At 38.9% G+C, this 17,538-nt stretch overlaps 1 protein-coding gene across 1 annotated transcript in view; it reads right to left on the bottom strand.

Moving 5' to 3' along the window:
- The window catches only part of TYW5 (tRNA-yW synthesizing protein 5), a 19,126-nt gene continuing 1,588 nt past the window's right edge, over positions 1-17,538 (bottom strand). Inside the window, exons 2-8 of the mRNA XM_073306324.1 lie at positions 15,242-15,396; positions 9,773-9,842; positions 8,746-8,790; positions 7,819-7,956; positions 6,664-6,751; positions 5,960-6,076; positions 1-3,359 (exon numbers count right to left, since the gene is read on the bottom strand). Coding sequence (XP_073162425.1) covers positions 3,103-3,359; positions 5,960-6,076; positions 6,664-6,751; positions 7,819-7,956; positions 8,746-8,790; positions 9,773-9,842; positions 15,242-15,396 — 870 coding nt within the window. The 3' untranslated portion in view covers positions 1-3,102. The remainder of the gene's footprint in view (positions 3,360-5,959; positions 6,077-6,663; positions 6,752-7,818; positions 7,957-8,745; positions 8,791-9,772; positions 9,843-15,241; positions 15,397-17,538) is intronic.

A 17,538-nucleotide genomic window follows, 5' to 3' on the forward strand; every position in this document is an offset into this window, starting at 1 on the left:
CCAAAGGGCTGTCCCCCATAAGACTATTGTCCTACCCACAAACTGTGACACTCACAGATCAGTAACATGTTGACCGCTACTTCCTTCCTTATGAATTACTATTTGCATTACTGCAGCACCTAGAGGCCCCAGCCATGGCTTTCCAGCTCAGGTGACCAAAGGAGGACACTAATCACTATGTCAAGTTCGATCTTCCTCCTCAGGTATAGCTGGCCAGCAGAAGTCAGAATGACCTACTGAGCTGGGCAGGGAGGAAGAAGGAACAGTGCAGCCCCCTGCACCTCTGTGGGCTGGCATTCTGGAAAGCTGCTAATGGTTGGCTGAGAGCAAGTTAAGCCTGAATTATCAGGCAGAAAACAGGTGGAGCTTGGCCCCTAGCCTGACACTGCTTTCTCTTTCTCCCCACATCCCAAAGAGGCCTCAAGGATGCTCTGTACACCCTTTCCAGGGATCCTTTGCTCCAATCTGCGAGAGTCCTTGAGCCCTTTCCCAGTCCAATGCCTGGATGCACAGATCCTACCTTAATTTCTCCCTCCCACCCCCACATAGAGCTGTGCAGTCCTTTTAACTATAGAAGTGGAAATTGAGAGGAATCAAGTGTTTCAGTGTTCTCAGGTTGCAATTCTGCCCTTCGTATGCATAACGTATGCACATCAAGATCGCCCGGCTGGTTATATTCATGCCTATTCATTAGGATGGCATTGTGCCCATACACATGGTGGGAAGTTATTTTCTCTAAGTTACAGCTGCCAACAAAAATGGGTTTAGATGAATAATCTGCACAGAGTTGCAAGGCCCAGCTTCTGCAGGAAGCCCCTGTTCTGTGCCTTAGTGCCACATCCCTCTTTAGTCCTGCTAACAGCTTTTGACAAGTCACAATTCTCAACCCTGTTGGAAGCATCGGACCGATCTAAATGGCAGATAAATGCCAAAACCTCAGCTAGTTCTCTTACGCTGTAAGTAGTAAAATAGAGATATTTAAATGGACAATGGCAGCATGTCATTTGTCAGATGTCACCTTATCATTCAGCTTACAAAACAAGAGCAACATTATAGCTCCATCCACCTGGAAGCAACAGGCTTGTATCTCAGGAATGGAGTCCACTTGCCAGAGGCTACTTCTATTCATATAGTCACACAATACATCTCAACTACTGGAGGGTTCTTGAAGTGCTCCCAATGGATTCCATATTTATGACAATATTACCAGGGCCTTCCTTCCAGCAAATCCCATAGCTGTAGAATAAAAACCTCACCCTGATTTATCAAGTACTGTACAACTGGCTGCTGTTAGCAGTGATGCAGTTTGGTGCAATAGCAACAGCTGTGGCAATAGGGCTCCTGATATAATAAAACTATGCAAGTTGGCAGGTTCTTTTCTTCGAGCTACAGCATGAATCTAAACTTTAAAAAACTCTGGCATAAACTTTGCCTGTAGTTTTTTGCTGTCCTGTGGGTGTCTGTGATGTGGGTGTCTTGGGGAAGTTGGGTGGATACTCTGTGTCTGCTCCCATGCTGTTGCTCATAGGAGTTACAGAAGCATTAAGAGGAAGATCTTTCAGAACAAGGGCAGTAACCATGCCAAGAGCAATCAGCTCACTTGGACCTTCTCAGGGGTGATGGTGTCTTTACTGAGCTTTTACCGTCTGAGCTGGGATTAAGGGAGATGCATTTAGTAGTCCCTGTATGCCTCCTCTGAACCCAGCCCAGAAGATCCAAGTAAGCTAATATTGAAATACTTCACTGTAAAAGACTCAAGGTTAAGTTCTAAGCCTTATCTTGTGAGAGAGCATATTTTTAAATGAAGACAACCAGAGATGTTTGTTTGACTCTGTTCAAGCATCAGAATATCTGCATGAGTTTCTCCGGCCATTATTTCTGCCTTCTGTTTACAGAGTGTTGGTGTAGGAAACAGTGCTTCTCTTGAAGTATCCAGAAATCATGAGGCTCCAGTCCGCAAGTATTTTATACATTGATTACGAGACCAGTGGTTCCTCAACATGCAAAAGGAATTGCTGATTATAGGCATCTGATCACTTCCTTCTTTCTCTCACTCCACACCCCACATAAAGGAAATTGAACTTAACCTCCACCCTGACTTTTTAGGGGACCTGAATTGTATAGGTTTGACAGAGACAGCACTTGTGAACATTCAATACTCAGGTCTACTACAGCTCTCAGCTGAGCTGCATCATGGCAGGGAGCCTCAGATTTCACATCCATTTTAGGTTCTAACAAATCCCACTTCTTGGGCTTGTGTTGATTCAATCTGTCTGCAAATAATTCCAGATCAGGGAAATTAAAAGAAAAAAAATCGACAGGTGCCACTTTAGCTTATACCCTACTCAAACTAAAAACAAATGAATGTAAGTAAAATACATACTCACACAGCCCAGATAAGCCAGCCAGGGCATTCTCTCTCCTTTCCATTCTTTTCTCTGCTGAGGAGAACAACAGGAACACACCTGCTGTCCCTGACTGGGTCCTGCTAAGAGCACAGCTGCTTCTCATCACCCCATAATTAGAGGAAAGGGAAGTAGCTAGTCAAGTTAACCCTGGCTGGTTGCTTGCCTTTTCCTAAAGCTGTGCGAGTCCCACAGATCAGCAGTCTCCACCACTCTAGAGAATAACCCATTTGGGCTGGAACTTTATTTTCAATAGCACCCTGAAGAAGATACCAGGATCTAAAACAGAATTTAAATTGCCAATGCCCTAGGTCTTATTCAGGAATATTTATTTTCTGAAATAGTTATTTGAAAGTAAACTACCCCCAGGAAACAAGATGATTGTTCTAAATAACACAAACTTGGGCGCATATGAATGAATATATATATATATAGGGGTCAATTTAAAATTAATTTTATATATATATAATTAATTTTAAATTGACCCCTTATTGTTGTACAGCTGAATCAAACAGACTATACTTCATATGGATTAGTAGAAATGGGATCTATTAAAACATCATCATCTTTGGACTATGAAATAAGTATTCATCCACAAACAATGTTTTTATTGATCTTCTCAAAGCGTCTTCAGGTACAATATCCATATCTGTACTGCTCTCTACTTTCAGAGGAGCTTGGTTGACTTGTTGACTGTTTATTCATAGTTAGTGCTATAGGCTTTTTCCTGGATGCGTAAAACCATTCTTCGGGCATAAAAATCCCTATATTCCTCAGGCAGTTCCTCCAGTGTTTTCAAAGCCCTGTCCAAAACCTGTACAGCTCTGGAAGCTGCTGTAGGATCTTTGTTTCCATAGGTGTCTGTCTTATCATAGCACTCAGAAGGAAGATGCTTCCAAAAGACATTCACTCCCACTCCAAATTCTTCAGAAATTACATTATGGAACCATAAAGCTGTAGGAAGAAAAAAGTCTAAAAAGATAAACTGCCATTTAAAACTTGATTTCATTTACAACAAAGATGTTTGAACCATCTCAAACTGAATGTAACTGGCATAAGAAATAAACATTGACATTCACTTATGTATAGGTACTTCTGACTCACTACATCATATGCTACAGCATATCAAACAGTGAGTTCCTGATCCTGAAGATATTTATAAGCATGCTTAACTTTATGCATGAGTATTCCCACTGAAAAGGTAAGCAAATGGGTAAGTGTTTGCTGGATCAGGGTCAACCGACTTAATTCTTTGTCCCTGATTCATGTCATTTATCCCATTACCTTGAATGGGAATACTTGCATGAGTAAAGAGTGCAGGATTAAGCCCTAAATCTTTAAGGGCCCCATTCCTGCAAACACTTATGTACATGAGTAACTTCACTCATTGCAGCAGCCGTGTTAGTCTGTATCCACAAAAAGAAAAGGAGTACTTGTAGCACCTTAGAGACTAACAATGGCCGTACTGGGTCAGATCAATGGTCCTTCTGTCTTCCAACACCAGCCAATGCCCAGTGCTTCAGAGGGAATGAACAGAACAGGGTAATTATCAAGTGATCCATCCCCACCATCCACTCCCAGTTTCTGGCAGTCGGAGATTTAGGAACATCTACAGTACTGTATGGGATTGTGTTCCTGGCCATCTTGGCTAATAGCCACTGATGGACTTCTCCCACATGAATTTATCTAATTCTTTTGTGAACCCAGTTGTAAAGTTTGGCCTTTACAACATCCTGTGGAAACAAGTTCCAAGTGTTGTGGGGAAAAGTACTTCCTTTTTCGTTTTAAACGTGTTGCTTATTACTTTCATCGAGTGACTTTTGGTTCTTGTATTATGTGAAGTGGTAAATAACACTTCCCTGTTCACCTTCTCCACACCACTTATGATTTTATAGACCACTATCATATCCCCCTTCGTCCCCTAACCACAATTATATTGTGATACTCAGTTTTCCCACCAAGAATGTGAATCAGTGAAAAGGATCTAGATATTTATGTGTGCTCAGGATCATAGCTAATAATAAAAAAATTAATACCAAGGTAATAAGTTGTTTTTGTCTTCATTATGACGTTATCCTGTCCAATTTAATATTCCAGGATTAGTCACAAACACTGTTACTATTAGCCTGCTTATTCTGAATAGGAAGATGTAAAAGACAAATTTAAAATATTTTACAGCAAATTTTATCACGGTTTGATAATCATCCTGAAGATTCTGATAGAACACAAAGGTTCCTTCAGTGTTTACAAGATCATAAAAGATAGCTCTCCTTACACTGTGAATTTTTGTTAGTTATCTCACGGCTGCTTCAACTAATATTTGATACCAGAAGTATGACTTAACGTCTGTAGATTAGAATTGAGAAAGCTGACTTGAAAACTCAAAATAAACTCTTAAACCCTACCCCACAAAATTATATGGATAAGATCACTTTAAATTCTATTCATGGAGAATTCTTCTCCTACCCTCCACTTGAAGATTATTAGCAGTCAAAACTTTTGTTCAGATAAGGCTTTGCAACTGTTTCAATGATGTCTTTCTAGAAACAATACTGGAATGCTATAGTCTATTTAACACATCTGAAAGCCAGGGAATTAATAAATAAGATTCACTTTTTTCATAAAGTGGTTAAAATTCATGGTTCCACAAATAATATTAATTCTCCCCTGTCCCCATATCCCTGACCTAGGTACTGCTTAGGACTGCACAACAATTACAATTAAAACACACAAACACACACAGATTGTAGGCCCAAGCCCCAACCCTGTAGACACTTACACATATGCTTAACTTTAAGCAGGTGAGGAGTTCCAGTAACTTCAGTAGGACTACTTAGGTGAGCAAAGGTAAGCATGTGCATCAATGTTTCCAGGATTTTAGGGTTTAAAATGATCACTTGTAATTAACAGATTACTCTTTGTTCATTGCCTAGAGACTTGAATTGCCCTTTACATTGCTTCCCTCTTAAATACTTCAGCAAGTGTCAGGCTCTGCTCCTGCAAATTGCTGATGAGGTCGGTTAGAAGATGCGTAGGCCAGCAGAAATAATTCAGCTGCCTGCTCCTAATCTCTGGTGCTGTCTCACCTTGCACAGCAAGCAGTTTTATATTTGCTACTGTTGCAGAAAGTTAGAAGCATCTTAGAACAGAAAATATTCTGACCTTATTTTCAAAGCTGACAATTTGTAATAAAAAAAATGTAAGGACTTAACAGTTCCATCCCTAATGCACATTATGTCATTTGCCTCTTACTTCTGCAGTGAGAAAACATTAGAGCTACAGAAGAAGAAAGTGCCCATTCCCTGTCCTAATTCTGTCATCACTTCTGAATCTAAAGAAGCCAGGTCAGGGAAAGGACAAATTGATTTTAATAGAATAAGGCTATTAAAATATATGCATATTAAGTCAAAAAAGAGCATAATTTTGGTCATATGCAAAGTGTCACACATTAGAATTGCACGGAGGGTTACAAATATATAATTCACACATGGAAATGAAGATTCACAAAATAAAACTATTAAAAATAATGTGGGCCGGAGCGATTTGTCACTTACCTGGAATGAACAACACATCGCCTGCTTCAAGAGAACATTCATAGCGCCTGGCTTTCATAAAAAGGGGATATTTCTCCAGGTCTGGGTTATCCACATTTAAGACCTCTGATTTAGTGCCTAAAGAAGTTTCAACAAAATAATGAACATTCACAAATTCTTTTAACACTGGCCAATGTAAGTTAACACAACACTCTAGGGTATAACAATTATTGGGCCAAATTCAATCCTGGTGGAACTTCATTGACTTCAACTGAGTTCCACCAGGGTTGAATGTGGCATTCTGTAGCCACATTTCAAGTATAACTACAATACTACTGATACCAGAGAGAATTTTCACTGACTATAATAGCCACCGAAGCTAAGTTTCACTGAAACAGTAGAAGAACTCTATTAGAACCTAGTTACAGCCCTCTATTCCTATGCAGTTAAGAACCAGAATGCTTTATTAATCCACAGAACAATTAGAGCATGGGCACCAGGATTGCAAGTTCCCCTGCATTACCCCAGCAATGTTCCTCAACACTAACTTGGAGTGATTACTGTTAGAAATGAGATATTAGGTTAGTCAATGTCACCTCTCTGCTGAGATTTCTAACAGAGTTGCCAATTACGGCAGAGGTTTTTATACATAAATGGGACACTTGCCTACTGGAAACTGAACTGAGAACACCAAATTCAATTAACTGTGTATGACAAGAACATACCTGCTAAATACAAATATGGTGCGTCTCGAGGATTGTACAGTATAACTCTTTTTTTTCCTGTTATCTGGATTAAGAAGTTATCCATTATCTGAAAATATAAGAGTATGCTACAAACATAAATAGCAGACAGATGTTATACAAGAAGAATGGGCAAATATATATTCCATATAATCATTCTGTTATTTAAAATATGTCTGAAAACAAAGACAATATTAAAAGCTTTGTGTGTGTGTGTGTGTGTGTGTTTAAAAAAGAAAGAAAGAAATTGCTACTCCATATCAAATTACCCTGAAAATCTGAATCATATGACATATATTTTCACTCTTAATCCTACATTTTTGGCACTTCTTAATTATAAATGGAAAAAATGCCTCTCCATGTTTCTTTTTAATAACTCCTTTACTTGTCTTTTTTTTCTCCTTTCTTTAAACTAGGACTTACAAGATTTATTGTTAAAAATTCAAAGCAATTATCTGCCTTGACTATCTAGCAAAGCAAAACATAAGGCAGAATATATTTAGAACCGCTTTTACCATCTTTCAAACAGCCTTCTTACTTCATTTTGTTGACCTGACACTAATGAACAGCAATGGGTTTTGCACTAGCTCAACCACACAACATAATATTCCTGTATCTAAACCTGTCTGGTATCACATTGTGGTACTTACTAGACAAATATATGTGGTATCAACTACAGCAGAAGAGCATGAAAACCCACCACATAGATTAGCAAGGAAAGGGTCTTGCAGAGTAGCAAAATAAGCTAATTCTGCAAGGCACTGCATAGCTTCACCCTCCACTGAAGCCAGCAATGTTGAGAGGTTGTTTTTTGCTTGTTTTTTAATTCTTGGCTGCTATTTAAAACAATGAGTAAAAACCCAAAAACCCAGTCTTGCGATTTTTACTCATATGAGGCAAGGGTTTCAGGACTGGGAAATAAACTGAGAACCAAAATGTGCTTAGAATAGCAGCTATATTTAAAATATACAATACCTAAAGTCAGTTATTATTTACCTAGTACCCAAAAGTATGCAAGGCACCTCTCTACCCACCAGCAGGTCCCTACCCCCTATAAGACTTGTAACCTAGTAACCAATCCTGTAATGAGAGCCACACCACATTTCGTCAACAAAGGCAAAAAGATTGTTTGCCTACATCATAGTGTGTCCAGAGTTGCAGTCCTGCTGAGCTGATGCGGAAGACACTGGAGAAGAACTGTTCCTTTTCAAAATATTCTGGGATCTGAATATCTTCTGCTAATGAAGGAAACTGCTTTCTGATATCTGCAATATCCTGAATCAAAAGGGATATAGTTCAATGTTCCCGATAAAATCATATATTTGAAGTGAAAGCAGGTGATTAGCTCACCACTGTGTTAAATCATATAGGCTAGATCAGTGGTTCTCAAACATTTGTACTGGTGACCCCTTTCACATAGCTAGCCTCTGAGTGCGACCCCTCCCTTATAAATTAAAAACACTTTATTATATATTTAACACCATTATAAATGCTGGAGGCAAAGCGGGGTTTGGGGTAGAGGCTGACAGCTCGTGACCCCCCATGTAATAACCTTGCGACTCCCTGAGGGGTCCCAACCCCTAGTTTGAGAACCCCTGGGCTAGCTCCTCAGTTGTAGCCAAGGAGCACTTGGCACTGCTGGGGTTTGGACACAAGGGAGCCTTTTGCACAGAATCTTCAGCCATCTGGGTGCTGGTCCTGTCTCCAGTATAAGTTAGGACAGCCTGAGGGGATGCTACTTCAGCCAGGGATCATCAGGACACCCCAGTTACACTACCGTTCTCCTGATCAATCTCTTTATACCAACGGCTGAGGGATGGGAGGTGAGGCATAGGAATCATAATGGCAGCTGTATGGCATCCAGAAAGCTTCTTATGGAGGCTTGGTCCTTCGGTGACCAGCTAAGCTTGGATTTAAGTGCCTAACTTTAAGCACTCATGTTTAAAATTTCTGGCCTAAATTAATTTACAAGACAAATAGGTTGTTTGTGTAAAGGAAATACGGCCCTTAAAGATTTTAAACTGCTGCTCTGAAACACATGCCCCGCAGTCCCAAGTTACTCACCTTTCGTGGGTCTTCACCCAGTGATCGCAAGTAGTATTTCTCATCCTTAACACAAACACAAACGAGACTGATCATTAGAAAGCAAGAACAAAGAATTAGAACATATAGAGCTTTAACCATCTCATTAGATTAATGAAGAGCCTCATTAAAATTTGGTACAACTAAATTCTATTTACAAATTCAGCTATTCTGCTCTCCTGCCCTTTCTTCTATTGCTCCCTGCTGGCTACCTGAAGAAATGGAAGAAAGTGAAAATATGCTAATTAAATGAAACAGGCATATTCAAGGGGGCAGGGAAAGATCTAAGGGTATAAAACACATGTTGCTCCATATGGAGACTTAGATCACAAACTGTCAGCCACTTCAACAGTGCTTTGAGTCTATCCAGTAATAGAGCATATGTAGAAATTAAACCCTTCAGAACACTGACACAGGAAATCACAACAATGTATTTCAGAACATACTGCATGTTACAAATAAATGATGGAAGGAATATTTGAAAAATCATTTGGAGCAGCCCAGCTCCTATTCCCATGTAAACATTCTATAACTAGATTTGGGGGAGGGTGAATTCCTATTAACACACAAACAATTTTTGGACATAATTATGTTAATGTATCTACTTATTAATTACTTAATCAATGCGAATGTTGTAACATTTCTGTATTTTATATTTGTGCCTCTGATAGTTGCTATAGCTTACCTAAACACTTGAGTATTTACTTCTTTTAAAATATCTCACATATATAGTTGCTATTTTAAACATAATGTGTTTTCTTAGTCCCTTATCTTGAAACCTTTACTCATATAAAGTAGTCTTTGGCCACACAAGCAAGCCTACTGTAGTCAGTTATACAGTAGACATGAGGAATGATTAACTCTTGAGCTCCAAGCCAGCAAACCATGCTTAACTCTAAGGTTAAGTGCTATGCTAAAAAAAAAAAATAATAATTTTTTTTTAAAACCAAATCTCAATATATTGACCAAATAACTTATGAAAGAAGATGTGACACTTCAAGGAAATTACCTCAGATATAAAGTACTCGTTATGTTTGACTTCAGCTGCTCTCCGTACAAACACATCAAAAGGCAATGTTCTGAAATATAAATATAAAAATTCATAATGCTAATCAATGTAACAATGAATTATTTAACTACTGGACACACAATACTTAGTACCAGATCAAATTCATGTCTCTGGCCTATAACAATGTAGCAGGACAGATGATTTAATTTGTTTTAAAAAATCATCATACAGACTAACAATTGTTTGCAATAGGATGTCAAATAACTGCCAAGATAAAAATCATATGTAAAAATCTTTCATTATTATCCAGATTGTTCCTACACTAGATCCAAATATTTTTGGCTGTAAGTCAGCTTGTAAAAAGATAATTATTTGGGATCAGATTTTCAAGAGTGTTCACTATCCAAAAATGTTGTGCTCAAACTCTTGTGCTCAATGGGAGCAGCTGGGTGCCAAGCTCTTTAGAAAATATGGCATTTAATATAAATGTCTAAACTAAGCTCCGTTGCAAATATTATTCCAGTTATAGGTGATGAGCATTTTTTAAAATCTGGGTCATAGTTTGTGCTGATTTTTTTGAATAAATGGGTCTGTGTTTTATATATGCTGCCTCAGGTGAAACCTATGTTTACGATTGTCCCAACCTTCCTGTATTTTAAATTAATTCTCCTAAAGTTGCTTCATTCAGTGATTCTATGGGGAAAAGAAAGAACTTTAGCTTTTCATCTGAGAGGACAGCTTCAGATTAGTTGCTATTAAAAAGAAATCATTAGGGCCCAAATCCTCAAAGGTATTTAAAAGCCTAACTTCCACTGAAATAACAGGAGTTAGATGCTTAAGTACCTTTGAAGGTCTGGGCCTACATGCCAAGCCCAGACCCACTGAAGTCAGTGGGAGCAGAATCAAGCCCTAGATGACTGTCAATTTCACAGGGTGAAGAGATCCTCCTAAAATTCTTTAACAACTTTAGCAGATACTGCAATAAATTATGCTTTCTACAGACACATATTTGGTAAGTTTGCTCCTGGTACGGAGTCAATACAAGCATAAAACAGTAAAGGTCTCTTAGATCTGGTCTTCAGTAGACCTTTGCCTGAACAGATATTGTAGCATTTGGCCTGCTTGATACTGGAGCAAAACAATTGAATGTAGTAATGTGACAGGTTTGGTCACCTGATGTGCTGAAATTACCTCTGAGCCCATTTTCCCTGCCAGCTTGGGACTCCAGAACCCTGCCTCATTGAGCCAGACACACTAGCCTGCTGCAACACAGACTCAGGGTCTGGGCCACGCCCCAAAAGCTGAAGACTTTAACTAAAAACAGCTCAGCAGGTTACCTCTTCAGCACCCAGACCCAGTTCCCAATGGGATCCAAACCCCAAATAAATCCATTTTACTCTGTATAAAGCTTATACAGGGTAAACTCATAAATTGTCCACCCTCTATAACACTGATAGAGAGATATGCACAGCTGTTTGCTCCCCAAGGTATTTATAACTTACTCTAGGTTCATTAATAAACAAAAGTGATTTTATTAAGTATAAAAAGTAGGGTTTAAGTGGTTTCAAGTAATAACAGACAGTACAAAGTAAGTCACCAAGCAAAATAAAGCAAAACCATGCAAATCTAAGTCTAATACATTAAGAAACTGATTACAGGTAATATCTCACCCTCAGAGATGTTCCAAAAGCTTCTTTCACAGACTATACTCCTTCCTAGTCTGGGCCCAATCCTTTCCCCTGGTACAGTCCTTGTTAGTTCCAGCCAACATCTCAGGTGGTAAGCAGAGGCTCTCTCATGACTGGAAGCCCCTTTTGTCCTGCTCCATCCCCTTTTATAGCTTTGGCACAAGGCGGGAATCTTTTGTCTCTCTGGGTCCCCACCCCTCCTTCTAAATGGAAAAGTACCAGATTTAAGATGGATTTCATTATCAGGTGACATGGTCACATGTCACTGTAAGACCCCTAGTCTCCATTCCCCATGGGCTGGCCCACACATACACAGGAAGGCTTTCAAGTAACTAAGGCCATTTACAACTAATTGTTTCTGGAGCACCCTTAATGGTCTCTACTTAATATGTTTGCATCAGTGATACAAGTTTATATCTTATTCTCCTAACTCCAGATGTAGAAATAATATATGACAACAAATACGATGAAAACAGTTAGTAGATTACTAGCTTTCTAATGACACTATACATGGGGTATTTAGAGTAAAGCATATTCCAGTTATATCATAAGCATATTTGCATAAAGCCTATGGAGTGCAACATCACAAGTACCAAATGGATTATTTTATGGTGGTTACTAATGCTTATAGCATCTATCAGCACCAGCTAGTTTGATTTCCACCCCAGCACAATTTAATTTTTGATTTTTTTAAACAGCAAGAGGGTAGGGGTAAAAAAAACCAAACAAATAAACTTACATACAAAAATAGTAACTAGAACCTAATACAAACATATTATTTACCATAAGATTCAAATTAGACAATGAAAAATATGATGCACACTTCTCAGGAGTCAGTCTAACTATTGTTAAATATCCTGAATTTCTCATTCATCAGGAAAGATTTTTTTTTCCCCAAGCTGTGAAGATCACTCAAATCACCTAGCTGGTACTGGCTAATATCCATGCTGCATATAGCAATTTATTTCATGCTTCACAGAACATAACAACAATTAAATGCCCAATGTTAGGAAGAAAGTTTCCCCATAGGCAAAGTTATCCATTACAGGGGGTTTACATCTTCCTCTGAAATTTCTGGTAGTAGTCATTGTCAAATATAGGACTACATGGACCATTTCCCTGACAATACACAATTTCTATGTTAGGTTTCAGAGTAACAGCTGTGTTAGTCTGTATTTGCAAAAAGAAAAGGAGTACTTGTGGCACCTTAGAGACTAACCAATTTATTTGAGCATAAGCTTTCGTGAGCTACAGCTCACTTCATTGGATGCATACTGTGGAAAATACAGAAGACGTTTTTATAAGCTTGATCCAGCAGCTTCTGGAGTCAATGGAGAGAATCCTATGGACACTAATGGAAGTGGATCAGACCCCAGAGCCTGAACAACTACATCTCCCACTGAAAGCAGTATGAGTTGCTTGTGCTCAGCGTACGTCTGGATCAGGTCCTTAGCTGGCCATAATGATGTCTAAGTCTTTGTACTAGAGAGTTTTTATTCTTGTAGTAATTTTATTTATTTTCCCCACAGATATAAATACATAGCCTGATTCAGAGAGGTTCTGAGTTCCCCAAGTCCTCTAGAAGTGGTGAAAGTCACAAATACTTAGCAACTCTCAAGACCAGGTATTTAGAGAGCATCACCATACTGCCATATACAAAATTTAGCCCCTAATCTGCAAATCCTAACACACCTGAGCACATTTATGCATGTGAAATATCACCACTGAATTAAATAAAACTACTTACACACATAACATTAGTAAAGTGCATTAGGGCCTGCAGAATCAGACCCTTAGAAGGAAAATGCAAGGATACATAATTGCATATCCCTTTTATATGCCTTTTTGTGTTTCATTTTTTCCCCAGACAGTGAGATAAACACTAAACAATATATATGAGGCAAAGATGTATGACAGAATTGTATTTGCAGTCCAAAAAATAGTTTCAAAATGTTCAATGGTTCAACCAGCTGTGAATAAAGAGTGTACTGACTGTGACACCAGGGTTCACTCATTATAGACTGTAGAACATTTGATTCCAGCACGTATGTCTGTTTTCTTAAACTTTATTAAAATAATAAATGATTGAACACATCTTGTTCACACTTGGGGAAAGCAAACGACAGTTGAAATGAAGACTTTACCATTGCAGAACAACAACAAAATGGCTAAGATGCATTAGACTCTGAAGAATGTTTTGGCAAACTACAGGACATGGACAAATCTAATGAGGAACTTCTTAGGACATTAGACATTCTGCGTGACTTGTCTCCAGACTGAAGGGCTGGTGAAATGTGTGATAGTCTGTATTTTGAGGACACTAGAAACTGCACATGCCCTAAACTTTGAAGTTGATTGTTTTTTAATTGCTGACATCCCTCCAGCGTAATTCTGTTGATTCATAGAATATTAGGGTTAGAAGAGACCTCAGGAGGTCATCTAGTCCAATCCTCTGCTCAAAGCAGGACCAACACCAACTAAACCAACTAGCATTGAACTAGCACAGGGGTTCTCAAACTGGGGGTCGGGAATCCTAAAGGGGTCACGAGGTTATTACATGGGTGGGTTACGAGCTGTCAGACTCCACCCCAAACCCCGCTTTGACTCCAGCATTTATAATGGTGTTAAATATAAAAAAAAGTGTTTTTAATTAATAAAGGGGAGGTCTCACTCAAAGGCTTGCTATGTGAAAGGAGTCACCAGTACAAAAGTTTCAGAACCACTGAACTAGCACATCTGTAACATACCAGCATTCAAAGCATTTCAGGTACTGAGCAGCACTAGCTTCAAACAATATAATCATCAAGTATCAGAGAATCAGAATGACATGCCTAGTTTCAAAGTTCTTGTTGCAGCAGACTCCAAGTCACAAACTGAGAGTTTCTCTCAAACTCCCCTCTTTGGATTCCCCCACTAACTTCTTCATCTTCACTACTTCAAAAACAGACCACTTATCTTCACTTTTATGCCCTTCACAGTCTATCCATGTGATACTTATCAACTCTTATACAGTATTGTGACATTGACTCCTACATTCATTCTGCAAATGACCAGTCTTCATCGCCCATTTTAAAATTTTTCCAAACAAACATCTTTGAAGTTCTTCCCATGCTGCCCCTTATGCATAGGAGGCGCTCCCTACAAGTATCTGCAGAACCACCTCATTGTCTTCGCCCAAATACTCTTAAAACTCCTCTCTGCTGTTAGGAGTGGGGTGTACTGACAGGAGTATGTGGGAAAATCTGATTTTCCACAGCCTATACTGTACCTCACCCGTGAATTCAAGCTCAAGTTTTCAAAGCTTGGTCATTCTAACATCCTTCATGAACAGAAAAGGCATGTTAAAAAATTGCTATCTGGGACTGGGCCAAAAAAAGAAAAAGAAAAAGAAAAGAAAGAGAATAATGACACACCCATGAATGCCAAAGCCATAGTTGTAGGACAAAACTGTGATGAAATATTTCTTCTAGTACTGAAATATCTTTACCTTTTTAAATTAAAAAAAAATACCTTTCAGACAATGGCACCTGAATTCAAAAGCATCTCTCTAGAAAGAGAAGCTCTATAACATATCTAGTTAATACAGTAAATAGCAATATACACAGTAATTACCATTAATAAGTTTACAAAAAGCAAGAGAGCACCAACTTGCTGAACGGTAACACCAACAGAGCCAGGCAACATAGAAGAGTATACTTTGTATACTTCAAAGCAATGTAGAATGTTTCTAAAAGTTACCAATATGTCCCTTTAAAATAGAGGAAGCCTTGGAATAAAGTACCTATATACAAAGTTCTTACTGAGGAAGTCCATCTGTGGCACTGTGGAAACATGAATCTTTACTTCTTTAGATCCTGCTGTTTGGCTGAGGTAATCCACTGTCCATTTGGTTGTGCAAGTGCCCAAGTCTATTCCTTTCAGCACTGCTGGCTTTCTCTGAGAAGTAAACAAAAGCAGGTTTATGGCATGGCATGGCATGTTGTCACTGAATTGGTAATAGAATCCAACAAAAAAATTCAGGACTAATTTGTCAAGTACAGTACAAGAACAAATCAATTGAATAGGTACACCTGTTGCACATTAGCCAGAAGGCTCCATGAGTTTGTGCACTGAGTGTGAAAACAAAATCCAGGAAATCATGGGCCTTATTCTCAGTTATTATACTCCTTTACTTGTGGCAGGAATGGAGTGTGAGAAAAGGTTCTTTAAACAACATTGGCATTCACCATATTCTGGAGCCATGGAAGGATTTGGCAAGGCCCTGATATAACTTCAGCTCTTCTTCAAAAGGCTTAGTAGAGCACAGCTGTAGGGAAGTGCACTTTGGCTATGCCCCCAGTCCACATCCTTGACCCAGATATTGGGACAAGGGGCAATATTACACCAGTTCTAACACTGGCCATGGATGCCCTCTATGCAAGGAGATGTTTCCACTCATGCTAAGTCCTCTTTATGCTGGCAGAGCACAAACAACGATCTAATGTCCATTAAAAACAATGGAAAGACTTGTTTATTTCAGTTGGTTTTGGATCAGGACCTTTCAGAGAAAGGGGTCAGTGACAATTACAAGAACACTTCACACTCACGCAACATTGTATATTTTCAAAGCACTGCCCAAACTTTAACTAATCTTTAACTAATCCTATGAGATAAAAGTTATCATCATCACCTTTTACTGTCAGGGAAACTGAACAAGGGAGAGATTAGGGGTTTGGGACACAGAGGTATGTCAGGGACAGAATAAAATTAGAAAGCAGCAATTTCTTGCTCCCAGCCCAATGCTCACTCCACTGAGCCTCTCTGCAAAGACACAAAAGACCAGACCGGTGGAGTTACAGTAAAGTCCTAAGGAACCAAACCACCAGATTAGTACAAATTGTCTCAAACTGTTTCCTCTCATTTGCTGAATCTATTTATAAATAGTGGGTTTGGGGAAGTTTGTTTACATATGCAGTCTTTACAAACTCAGTTCTGTAATACCTTTTTAGATCAAGCAGAGTGGAGCTGGCTCATGGCCCTCATGAGTTTCTGGTTTTAATGTAACATGCTTGATGGATGAACACATGAGGTTAATTATCCCCTTTTATTTTCAAGCCAAACTCCAAGGGAGTAACAGACAGGCTTGCATCAGTAGCTATAACAACAAACAAACACAAACTATACCCCAATTTTAACTAATTAGAATCCCACTTGTGTCAGTAGGAGTTGACACATAGGCATCCAGGACTGAGCTCATCACTGCATCACATTCCAGCTGGCAGAAAAGTGAGCAGTGTACTTTTAGGATGACAACCATTATATAAGCAAACTGGAATTGTTATGAGGATAGGTTAAAAAAAGACATTACTCCATATCATACTCCAGCTTGGTCCTGATCCTGCATTGAGCTCTATGTGCACAAAGCCCTGTGCCCCCACTGAGCATCCAAAGAAGACAACAGAGCTTTGTGCAGAATCTGTATGCATGGAGCTCATTGTGGGATCAGTGCTTTAGCCTCTTTAGCCTAGTGAGGGAGACTCCCCAGTCTTCTTGTGCCAGGCCAGGTGATGGACTGTTGTTCCAGTTCCTCCAGATCTATGCCAGCAACTTCATATAATGGGACCTGTCCCTCACCAGTATTTTTCACTTATCCCACTACCAGGAAAACATTTTATATGAACAGGCACATCACTGTTAAATAATATCAACAAAAATACTTAGTATGTCCCTTTTTTCTAATTATGCTGCAGCTTCTCCTTCTTTTCCCATCTATTCTCACCACAACATCTCTGTTTAGAAACACAAGCCATTTTTTTGTCAAATGGATACCATTCAGTAAGTGAATCTGTAAAATATCACAACCCTTTTTAGAAACGGACATACCACACAAGTAACACACTTCACAGTCTCTGATGCATCTTCATTATTTTGTTTAATTATAAAAATAGGCATTACATAAAAGTGACATTCTGGTTTACATTCTTTTTAAAGAATCATTTAGAAAGGCAACTTGTACACTCTTCCTTTCAGTTGTTAAAACTTCTGTTATTTTTAGATTTTTGTCCTATTTGTTGTTTTCTTTCTCTCTCTGGGGTCCAA

The sequence above is a fragment of the Lepidochelys kempii genome, chromosome 11 (genome assembly GCF_965140265.1).
Source record: "Lepidochelys kempii isolate rLepKem1 chromosome 11, rLepKem1.hap2, whole genome shotgun sequence".
NCBI classification, from domain to species: Eukaryota; Metazoa; Chordata; order Testudines; family Cheloniidae; genus Lepidochelys; species Lepidochelys kempii.